Source organism: Trichoplusia ni, chromosome 17 (assembly GCF_003590095.1).
Source record: "Trichoplusia ni isolate ovarian cell line Hi5 chromosome 17, tn1, whole genome shotgun sequence".
Taxonomy (NCBI): Eukaryota; Metazoa; Arthropoda; class Insecta; order Lepidoptera; family Noctuidae; genus Trichoplusia; species Trichoplusia ni.
Window position 1 is genome coordinate 7,905,243 of NC_039494.1, and position 12,546 is coordinate 7,917,788.

Sequence of the window (12,546 nt, forward strand, 5' to 3'; positions counted from 1 at the left end):
TTAATATTTTTCATAAAAAAGGTTTACTGTACGCGATATGCAGTACAACAAACTCATACATTCTATAATAGAGATGATGACTGGGTATAAAAAGAAAAAATCTCATTAGTCCCTCAGTTAGATAATTGAAAAGTTTGAGACACGTATTTTTTCCTTTTTCAGAAAAACTACAATTGACAAAGATTAACTGCTTTAAAGTTTAGGAGAGGGGGCTTGTGATGTAACGGTAGAGTAAAATTTATACTCAATCGTGACGTCACGCGTAAGTTTCATTCACTGTAATTTGGTCAATTTATGTTTGCGGGACAAATTAAAAAATACGTGTCCATTATTATACAAAAAACTACAAAACGGACACGGCAAAAAAAAATTGTCATCATCCCTATAGTAGAATTGTCATACCTTAAAAAGTTATAAAATTTGTTAGAAAAGAACGGCTTCTTTAAAAAATGGCTCGGAACTTAAGGCTTTTTAAATCAGTTGGTTATTTAAAATAAATAAAACATCAGACTCTTATTTAATAAATACTTTATATTCAATAATATTTCGTCATAACCATTTAATTACAGACATTGATAGTGAGGAGAGAAAAACTATTTATTTAAAAAAACATTGACACAGTGATGTGACAAAAAAAATCATGACATTTTTTTTTACTTACGATTATTTTTTTAACATGTTTCTTAAGAATGTTTGGCCGACATAAAAAGTTGTATAAGCTTAAAAATAATTTGAGCTTATTGATAGCAAAGTTTTGGCAAAAGTGCAAAATGGCAGTGTCTTTAGTATGTATACTAATTGACCCTCTGTAAGTCGCTAATTAACACTAAAAACTAAATTGGTACAAAAATAAATTCATAATTATATTAATTACAAATACTTAAAAATCACAATCGTAGTGAGATAAACTAAACTTAAATAACCTTCTTTTTTAAGTCGGTTAAAAAGGGAAATTGTATTGTAATGATTGTACAATTTGCAAGCGAAATTTATTTTAGAGCAAAAAAACTTTTATGTTACCGATTACATAGCTTATGATAAGTGAATTAAAACTTATTTTTAAAAACTTGATTTATTTTATTTTTACTACGTAATATATACAAAAATATTATATGATGGTACGAACACATTTATAACTTAATTAGCAGGTTAAGTTACTGATTATAGGTCGAAGTAAAATTGCATATTTTGCATATCTGATTACATTGATGATTGCATATTAAGAAAAAACAGATAGATCCTTGTTTTTTTTATAACTGCCACAATAATTAGTCACTCAACCTGTCCTAAAACTAATTGAAATCATTCGAAAGTAAAAAAAAATGAATACAGTAAAAATTGCAAATTATAATAATATAATTTTCAAAAAGTCTCAAACGTTTTCGAATAATTTTACAAAAAAAAATGTGCTCCAAATATTTTTTTACTATTTTTATTAAAAATCTTAAATTACGCGTTGGGATTTCGTTGTTACACAAGTATATTGCGAAGAAACATTTTTGAGATTCTTATGCTTTTACATACTAATAACCGTGTACTCAACCGTCACTCAACTTTGAGTAGCCTCAACATCTCAAAGTTGATATTAGTTTTAGTATCAGGTTTTTTTTGACAAACAGCAATCGAGTTTCTTTTACTTTAAGTCTTGATTTAAATTATTCAGTAAACATTTAATTTTAATATCTTCTCTATCTAAGTTAAGTTTTGCAAAAAAAGCTCGATAGCAATCGTCAAGTTTATCTAGCAAATATAATTTTAACGTTGAATGTCATAAGTACAACAAAATTGATATATTCGAAATGGTTTTTTTTTTGTTGGCTTTTGTTTCTTCACACTGAGAATTAACAAACTCTAGGTGGCCGTAAAAAATAAAATAAAATGAGTTATATTTTTTAATTTTTTGAACTTGGACCTGTTGAAATTATATTTGCTAGATTAAAAACATCAAGAGAGACATATACTTTGTAACTAGGTAAACATTTCGCCAAACATTTCTATATTAATTATTCTAAGATTAAACGTTCAGAAATTACATAAAACCGTATCAAATCGGTCAATTTTCGTCTTTTAAATCTAACTGAAAAAGCAATTTCTGAACGCCGATATATTTTTAATCTCTTTCCCAAAAATTTTATTTACGATTTTAGAATTTTTATTTTTTTTAAATTGCGTACATTTTTATTAATTTATTAATATTAATATAAGTAACAATGTTAAACAGGTCTGGCACTATAAGATATTAAACAATTATATGTGAAGTTCGAATTTATGAAAACTGTCACTCCTGTCAAAATTTAGTTTTTTTTTTTGGTGCCGGTGAAACTCAGATGCTTTGAAAGACTGGTATTAATTTAAATAGGATTATTAAACTGTAGCCCGTTAAATTAAAAAATCTTTTTTTTTTGTATCATTGTTTATAACTTGTGAATGTTTAAATAAAAGTTAATTTCCAAAGTATGTTTGCACCCACGTTTATAATGAGTAAAAAGATAAAAAAGAGTGAATTTATGATTTTGTTATTTTTTGCCAACCATATCATGGTTACCCAGCAAAAGTCAGCTTAAAATATATTTTAACAAAAGTATTTAGATTTTCCGGGCTTCAGTGAAGTACACACCATAGATACATTTCTTATTAACTAAGATTTAAGTAGATAACAATTACAATATGAGAGAATTATTCCTGACAACACTAAGATATAACCACAAAATTATTTTTGCGGGTGGCGAATTTTAGAACTCACGTTCATAAGTCTATTATTCAGACCTTTTGAAGCAATACGTTCAGTTGCGGAAAAGAGAAGGCACACAAAACGTAGAGCGGCATCTCGTTTTCTCAACTGTAAGTTTTCGAGATGTCAGTTTTACAGAGAAATCTGTAAAAAATGTCAGTTTGTGTGTCGTTACTAGTGGCGCCATCACCAGCAAAGATAATTTTGTAACTACATCTTGTTTCGTTTTATAATGATAACTGTTTGTTTAGACAATTTCGAAATTGTATAATCATTGCAAATTGCTAATACAGCCGCCATTTTGTTTTCAAATAGACAGTACATCAATATTGAAAGGTGTTACAAAATGCAGTTTTTTTGCATCGGGTTTTTTTCTTTTAGCAATTTGCAGGGATTATACCGTCAAAGTAATTTGAACTTACTACATATTGACAGTGTAAACTCAGTACACTTAAATTAAAAAAAAAAACAATCTGTCAAACGTCAAAACAACCTGTCAATTTGATTAGAAAATAAAAAATGTCAATACCGGCTTCGACACCTGAGTTTCAAAGCAACGACTTACGTTTAAACAGCCGTGTCTGGTTTTTTTTCGGGGTGCTTGGTGTCTCCATTTGTTATGTAGTCGCCGTGATCGTGCGAGGGGTTCTCCGAGCCCTTGATGTCATCGTGGGGGGGCAAGGGGGCTTCGGAGTCGGCCCCGTCAGGGATATCCGTGCGATGAGATCGTCCTGCCGTACAATATTTAGCAATCAAGAACGTTTTCCGATGTTTTTGTTAGAAGCGTGTGTGACAGCTGTGCGTGTTGTTAGGGTTTTGGGCCGGCTTGTGTTATTTACTTATAACTTGGCATTTTTTTATTAGTATTAAATTTAATGTTTTTTTGACAATTTTGAGAGGCTAAACAAGTTATATTTCTCGTAACTTGAGCTTGGACGATTGGACCAAATGTATTGAACTGACAAGTCAGATTAACACTTGTCGAAAAGAAATATCTTTCTGATGTAATAATATAGGTGTTTTCTATTCAAATGCGAATGCATACGAAGAAATTTGAGAGTGATAATTTATATTTCAAATAATCAAGTGATAATGAGAGGTTTTTCCAAAAAAAACGCAAAGTGAAAAATCGTGTTTTGGCTCCACTGTCGGTGTAGTGAGTTGTGAAAGCCAATGGGATTTTGTAGAGTTATATTTTAAATTATCGAAGAAGTGAGATGCAAATACTGTGTTGTTTCACTTCCACAAAGAAAATAGTCTCGATTTAAAAGCACAATCGAGGCTCTTGTATGAGTTTAATCCTAATATTCCTATTTTTTTTAGGTTTTACCAAAAAAAGAATCTATTTTATAAAAAATAATGTTTCATTTTTAGAATAACAACATTACATAATAAAGTTCAGTAATAAAATCTTCTATTATTGATTTTCTTGTTCATTCTATCCGTTAAAATTTTTAAAATAAAATTGTTAGTCATATAAAAAACAAATATTTATGATTATACCAGAAAACCCCAAAAAGAGAGTGTAAGCAATCACCAGTTATAAAAGATTAGTATCGAAAAAGGGTTGATTACGGTTGTTTTTCTTTAAAAAATTAGCTACGGCCCAAATTCTACAAAACGTGAGAAAAACTTGATTCAAACATTAAATTTTATCCACCACCTTTATTTTATGCCACTACAGGGACAAAAAAATATTAAAAAAAAACATTTTCAAAAAGGGTTCATGCAAGTCATTAACATTAATGTTAGCACTCATGCTCATTCATAAAATTAGTCAAAAAAATATATCATGCGAAAAAAAATCTTTGAGAAAAAATCATCATGCATTTTTTTCGTTCTTGATCGCTCAAAATATTGTTTACTTAATTTAACTTAGTTCACTACACAATAAAGCGAAAACACTGCCAAATATTGCACTTTTTTTGTATTTTTTTTTCTAAATCTACTAGCCAAACATTTTTCTTAAAAAGTTTTTTTTTTTTTTGATAAAAAGTACAGGGTTTTTGCGAGGCGTTTTGTACTAGTGCAAACCTCAAACAGTTAGTGTGATTTGTGATTTTTTTTCTACTTTTTTTGTTTTTTTTTTTCCAACTTTACCTATCGACCAACTGCCCGTGAGCCTGTCAGAAATGTTTTAATTAATAATAATGTATAAAAAGGAATTATTCGCATGCCTAATTGGTTTTTAAAAGCGATTGTAAAAAGCATGGACAAATCACAATGCAGAAATATTTTTTTTTTGTGAAACACCAATAAAATGACCAATCATATTTTAGCAGCCATTTCTCTTTTTTTGACACTTTTTCTTCAACAAATGTTATCGAAACATTTCTCTTTCATTAATTAAATGAAAATAATACCTAGAATATTTTCTAGTTTCACTTTTTCCCTCCAATTTTATTGATATTTCACAGACAGGAAAAATCTTCAAGATGACAAAAACATCAAGTTTCAAGGCTCTTGTTGGACTAAACCGATATTAATAAATAACGACGCTACCATACGAGAATTGAAAATATTTTAAGAGCACAACATTATTTTTCTTTTATCATGCTTACCGAAAAAAAATCGTAACATGCAACTTTTAAAATGAAAACAGCTCCAAAATATTGACAATTCAATATAAAAAACGGAAAAATATTTAAAAAAACATTGACTTACCGGCGAAACACCATCTGTCAGTCGCGAAGGCAAAAACGCCGAGACTGACAGCTATCAGTACTATGAGTACGCCAACTACGATTCCAACGATTGCTCCTGTGTCTAATTCCACACCTAATTAGAGAAAAATAATAAAAGAATCAGTAAAAATCTTTGTAAAATCTTTACAGGAAAATATTTACAGAGAATGGATAAAAAAAACGAGAAATATTGCATATTTTTATGATAAGAAAAAAAATGATTTGTATTTTCTAGTAAAAGTAATTTTCAAATATTAGGAAATTGCTATATAATCATTATTTCGAAAAAAAATCGCAAGTTTATAATTTTACAATCATGCAAGTTTCACTAAAATGTACATGTTTTTCATGCCGAAAACACTTGAATAGTATACAGCATGCCAAAGTTTATAAAAACGAAAAAACGTAATCAAAATTGATTTCAACACATGCCTGTAAAAATACTTCAAAAACAGTCTTTATTGACTAGTCAAAAAAATTACATCAAAATCTAGAAAATGAATTGAAAAAAATGTAATGAAATAAAATCTTCTTATATATGGGTATTAGAGGGTCCATGACCACATTTTAAAGTAGTATTATGATGGTTTTGGGAGCGGGACAGCGTTATACACGTCGTAGAGTGTCATCTCTCTCCCACACCCGCTGTAATATTAGTATATAATATAAAAAAAACGGTAAACGTGGTATATTGAATAAAAGGGTTTTTTTACAAACTTAATTTAACTAATAGTAGATTTTTTGAACCGTTAAATAGTATTAAAATTCATGCTTATAAAAAAATAAAGGAAATCTTTAAAGAGAGCCTGTTTGGTCACATTTAACACTTTACCGTGCCATAACTGCATTTTTTAGCTAAACTTTACTGTTTAACGGTTAAAAATCGACCAAAAAAAAGTCATTCACAAGAATTAAAATTATTCAACAAAAAAAAATCCATTCCTAAGTCATTCCTGTTGGTCTACCATTCCTGTCTTACCGTATATTTCTAGGACTAGAAATGAGGTCCCGGCCCTACGAGCTGTTTGGAATACAAAGACAATGAGTTTGTGAAGTTTTATAATCATCAGCTGACGTAATGACGCAGTTGTCAAAGCGTCAGCTCATGATTATTGCGTTAGAAACTAGACTTAGACTCGAAACATTTTTGAATTGAATTGTTTACTTTATTTAAACTATATGATATTCAAACAAAAATTCTAAACTTTCCGAAATTAAATAAGATTATATTGTGTTTAATGAATTGTACGAAATTATCCACTTTTTTTCAAACTGCAAACATACCCAATCGTCTTCTAAACTATATTATCATAATTCATTGCAAACTGCACTACCCAAATTTTCCCCAAACGGCACCTTAATAATTTGACCCAGTGTCCTATTCTATTTACCACAAAACAAGATTTACCAAATCTCCCTCAACACAGCACTATCCTAATTTCCCCCACTACTGCAAGATCACAATCTCCCACAAACTGCGCTAATCTATTTCCCCACAAAACTACACTATCCAAATGTCTCCCAAAACTGCACTTTGAAAATCTCCCCCTCCCCCAAAACTCCTTCAATATCCCCGTTTCCCAAACTCACCAGCTGGCTCATCCATCGTGCTGATCCTGACTGCGAACTCCTCCCTGCCCAGTCCGTTGTCAACGCGGAGGTAGTAGGTGCGGTCAACGTCCTCCTTTGCAACTCGTGCAACTATCAGAGTTACGTTGTAGAATCCGTTGCCCTGGGGGATGATACAATCAATTTAGTGGTAAAAGTACAGTCAATTGTGATTCGGACTTGCGAAACGGAGGATTCCGTATATACGGCAAAATAAAAAATAAATTGTTTGAGTGACATCTTTTTTTTCAAATTCTTCTATTTCCTCAAAGCCTTTTTTTTCTAAAAGCCCTGGAGACCATGGCTGAAATGTATTTGTGACCCCTATGAAAAAAAACATTTAGAATGGCTGATCTAGATGGAGTCTAGGATGTGTTCCCAACACAAGGCAGATAGGTCGACGCTCTATACACGTCAGTCTCCAAGAGCTATGGAATCCACCCCTATAGGTCGATTAACCCTGCGGCCAGTACGAAATAATCTGCAACGTATCGGCCCCCACACAGGAGACGTAGCACGGCGGTTCTGGTTTAGTCAGTAAGACTTTAACACTACCATCCTCAAATGAGGATGCTATCCAAGAGGATCATCAAAACCTTCGCAACAAAAGAAAGAAAAATCCCTACTTATTACAGATCCCGTTATAAATAAACTTACCAAAGGCAGAGGTTCCAGTGCGACGAAATCTCCAGCTTCAGTGCGTCTGGGAGCTTGCAAGACCTGGTCTCCTACGGTCCACTCGGCGGTGGGGCGAGGGTTGGCCCGAACGGTCACATTGAGGCGGCCTTCTGCGCCTAACTTCAGTCCAAAGATGGTGATTGTCCCGAATTCTTGACGTTTCGGTGGGTCTGTGGAGGTAAATGAATTTTAATTTATTAGTTATTTTTTTTTGCTTGATAGTCTGACAACCAGTCTTTAAGGGGTAACTGGGTTGAGGAGGTCAGATAGGCTGTCACTCCTTGTAAAACACTGGTGCTTAGCTGAATTTGGTTAGATTGGAAGCCGACCTCAAAAAAGTTGGGAAAATACTAGGTTGATGATGATAAGTAGGTAATCGTTTTCGCTTGAGTATGAGTCAATCTTTGTATTGACCAAAAAACAAACATTTAAAACTTCAACTAAAAACTACTGAGCCAAACTTGTCAACATTTTTAAGGGATTATATGACAGCTATTTAACGTTAAATAAAATAAATCATTCCAGCCCGGAGTTCTGAGGTAGCAAACAAACTAAAAAAAACAGTATAACTGAGTACCACCTTCTTTTTCAAATCAGTATAAAAATGCAACTTGGCTAAAGCCACATAGTACTCACACTGCACGATCAGCTGTCTCTTCGCCTCCATGGGCCGCTCCAGAGCCAGGTGTTCAGCCCTGCAGACCAGGATCTTGTTGTCGTCATCATCTGTCAGGGTTCTGCTCACGTTCTGTCTGATGGTCTGAAGGTCTGATCCTGGCTCTGATGATAAGATCGGCTGGTGGACGCCGTGTAGGAGTTCCTCTTCACCTATTGGGGGGGGGGGGAGAGAGGATTAGTTTAATAATAGCGGTGATAATAAAATATTGTACATTTGACACAGCGCCATCTAGTTTCAAACTAAGGAAAGCTTGTATTTTGAGCAGCAGACAACTGATAAACTGTGATAAAAATTACTGTACCCAGATACCGAACAATTTATCGTTCTCATCATACAAACTGGCCGAGAATCGAACTCACAACCTCCGGTGTAGCAGTCAGGGCAAATAAATATACATATTCAAAAGATTTTCTTTAACTTTATCCCTTTGTAATCAAATCTTGCAAGTTAAAGACCCACTTCCCAGTTACCTGGGTTCTTCAGATTGAGCAGGTCATGGAGACTAGCAAGGAGCTAAGGCCCCTCAAGTTTGGTCTCTTTAGATTAATATTTACGACTACTTAGATTCTAACGAATTTTTATCTCTTGGAACCTGTAATTATCAGACCACTTACCAAGGAACCAGCTGATCTTGGCAGCGGGCCGGCCGTCGGGCACGATGCACTGAGCTGTGAACTTGTCTCCGTCACGGAAGCTCGCCTGAGGCGGAGTCTCCAGTACCGGCGGCGCAGGAGGTCCTAGAAATTGTAAGGAATTAGTAAGAGGCACTGGATAAATCGTCGGATTAGGCTAACAGTGGGGAAGACGAAGAACAATGGTAGGTCTGTACACTTCTTTGTGTTTTGACATGAAAAGGCGTGAAAATCATGTCAAAGTGACACTCTTCACCGCTTTCAAAGTGCTTTTGCTGTGAGAGTAGAAACGACGCGACAAACTCCCGAGTCAAATCAAAAAAAATATTTCGAGTAGGCCGTTGTCCAGACACTGCTAAACGTTACAGTAATGTCTTTATGTACATAAACAATTCATGCCTTTCGAGGTCTCTCCCGAATGAAACTGATAAATTAATAATATTTTACAGGACCATTTGATTTTTTTTTCATGTGTTGACATATTATACTGAGAATCTTTTTTCTTTTTAATAAAAAGACTTCATATTTAGAAATTTGATCTTTTCTGTGAGATTTCACACGTTCAAGTGACATGGACAAAACGAACAGACTCAGAACAAGCATTCGTGGATCTCACGCTTGTCCTACGCGGGGATCGAAACACATTCGGCTATCCATACACTCAAAAATTTCTCATGTATTTGTCAGACTACATAGGATGATGGGAATCAAACAATTTGCCCTTTTAACTTCAGATCTTAATACTCACTTGCGACGATAAGTTTCATGGTACCCTTGATCTCAATGCTGCCAGTCTGAGGAGGCAGCACGCACGTCACGTTACCAGTCCAGTCGTCCAGAATGTTCTTTATTAAGGCTCCGCATTCACCAGACTGGAACAAGGAAATAAGCTTAATGTAACTATTTGTTTGATATTCTTGGCTCAAGGTATGATTATTTTGGGTAATCCTTTAATTTAAGTCACAAGATAAATTAAAAAAACCCCTAGAAGTAAAAAAATCATTCAGTACGCATCAAAATTGGTTCAGTAGTTTAAGAGTCCAAGGCGGACGTGACTCGTAAATTACATTTAATATGTTTTTATACATTAATGGAAAGTAAGAATGACATATTTACGAAGCGTCAGAAGACATCTTAATTCCTGTCCATCTATCGAAGGTAAGAAACGAGTCCAGAAAGCTGGCAGCATGGACACGCCTAAGGATATAATTAACCTTCAAATAAAACACATTAGCAAAAGAAGTTGGTTCAGCTAATGCTTTACCGGGATGAGCTCGTCCTAGTGTCGATTTCACCCATTCCTACTCCCTTACGACCCCCTACTACCACTTCAATCAAACGATAGTCTATAGATGCCATCAATCGATGGTAAAATGTGAACAGTAAGATTACTGGCCAACAAAAACGCGTCCTCTTGTATTTCGAGAGAAACTTATGAAACAGCCGTGGTTAATCGATCTACGTCGACCGATGCCATCGATCGGCAAGTAAGGCGTTATTTATATGTAAATGAGTATCGTATCTCACCTGTAACCCCTGCCCGGTGTAGACCACGTCTCCCTGCAGGTTGTCCGGCCGGAGTCTGTACGAGGTGGTGCCCACCGTGATTCTAGAAGCACACACAAACACACCAGCTGAGTATACCTTTCAAAACATCTGGATAGCTCAAAGCAACGGCTTACAGATGAATTTGTTTTACTACTAGTACTATTTTGATTTCTTGCTATTCGGTCCTGAAATGATACTTGGTACTTTGCTTGCGTTGGTATCGAACCTGCACCTCATATACACAGAACAAGGACACCACTGACCTTAGAAAATTGACAAAATTTTGAAGCATAGCTAAGGTAGCATATTTAGGTTTTATAGCCGTTAAGGACGTGGTTATTTATAGAAACTTTCATGAGGATGATTCCTTATTAAATGATGCAACGGTTTACTTACGCGTAGCCCGCTTCAGCTCGTGATTAAAGACTCCGGTTGGGTCCGAAACTAGTCGGGCGATCCCGATAAACACGCGTGAGTAAACCGTTGCATCAACAATATCATCAGCCATTTAAGATAAAGATAAAGATATATTTATTTGTATAAACATTGTCGTCACAAGTAAAAAAATCTGTCAATTTCTTACCTGCAAGAGTCGATAGGGTAGGGCACTTTACACAGCACTGTCAGCTCACCGCCGACCCGGACGACGGCTTCCCGTGGAGTAATCTCCACATTTTGACCTGGAGACAAAATAATTATAGGTTAGAAATATAGTAGATAGATATGTATGGATAGACATAGGTATCTATAATAAAAATTGGATTCAGAAAAACTACAGAAAAAAAATCAGTCATTGAATTTATGATTGTACCAATTCGTTGTTTATTTTTTATTCCCACGTTTTTATACACTCACTTTTTTTATTTGTTTGTCGTTCCGGTTGGATTTTGATTAATTATTATTAATTTTGATTAATTATTAATTCCTTTATTTCATTAAAATACATATAAATTACATTTTTAAATATATATAAAAAACAACATACATTTAAAAATATAAAAAATAGTGTCCAACCGGCAACGGGTACAGGGCCCAAGCTGCCGGTGGTCAGGGCTCCAGAGAGAGGAACCTCCTCACGATGCGCGCCGTGTCCAGAAGTACCGCTTTCTGAATCAAACCCTTGACCCAGACGCCCAACGAGAGCCTCCGAAGATGTTGATCGAGGCTCTTGGCTATTAAGCCATTGGCACTTACGACTATCGGGACAATGATTGCCGAGTCCACCTCCCACAAGTCGACAACCTCGTGAGCTAAATCCAAATATTTCAATTGTTTTTCTTTTTCTGCTTTCACGAGGTTAATTATAATTATTAATTATTATTAAAACAATAATTATTTTATCTTTCAATACCTAAACGTATATTTCTATAGTAATAATTATAACTATTTAAAACTATAACTATAACTGTCCGAAACAGACAAACAACTCGCAACCAAGTATTTTGGGTTTCAAGTCCAAGTTTCTGTGCATCTGACAAGTTTCTGCCGTCCTCTCGGAGGTTTATACGAAGACGCTGAAGTTCTGATATAACTAAAAAATAACTGTAAATGAACTGGACTTGTTTTACTGTAATTTCGGTATAAATGAACATTTATTAACTTTTTTATTAATTGTTAAAGCAGCAATAGGACATGAAAGTCTAGTAGGTATTCTGGATTTCACGGTTCATGAGATACAACCTGGTTACCTGGCTTTAACTGTCTAGGAGTAACTGTTCATGAGATACAGCTTTTTAATGAATCGAAGGACAGACAGCTGAACCTTAATGTTAGGCGTTCCGTTTTCACAATTTTGATACGGAACCATTAAAATAAATGTTACCAAAATTGTAATTACTTGAATCGAAAACCGTCAAAGTGAGCCAACGTGATGATCAATGCTCAAACCTTCCCTATAAGAGAAGAGACCTGTATCCAACAGAGAGACTTTCGTAGTGGGTCCTTATTTTCTTTCGTTTTCTTCGTTAAAGAAAAAGTGTCCCGCCA

General features: G+C 34.3%; 1 protein-coding gene across 5 annotated transcripts in view; it reads right to left on the minus strand.

Annotated features, from left to right (window-relative positions):
* Nucleotides 1-12,546, minus strand: part of LOC113502553 (fasciclin-3) — a 157,554-nt gene that overhangs the window by 6,958 nt on the left and 138,050 nt on the right. For 4 of the 5 annotated variants that reach the window (XM_026884167.1, XM_026884166.1, XM_026884165.1 and 1 more), the window contains exons 3-10: nt 11,144-11,240; nt 10,540-10,621; nt 9,761-9,884; nt 8,995-9,117; nt 8,338-8,529; nt 7,681-7,871; nt 7,006-7,147; nt 5,396-5,509 (exon numbers count right to left, since the gene is read on the minus strand). In XM_026884167.1, coding sequence (XP_026739968.1) covers nt 5,396-5,509; nt 7,006-7,147; nt 7,681-7,871; nt 8,338-8,529; nt 8,995-9,117; nt 9,761-9,884; nt 10,540-10,621; nt 11,144-11,240 — 1,065 coding nt within the window. Of the gene's footprint in view, nt 1-511; nt 3,463-5,395; nt 5,510-7,005; nt 7,148-7,680; nt 7,872-8,337; nt 8,530-8,994; nt 9,118-9,760; nt 9,885-10,539; nt 10,622-11,143; nt 11,241-12,546 lie in introns of those variants that run through there. The other variant, XM_026884169.1, reaches the window with a different exon arrangement.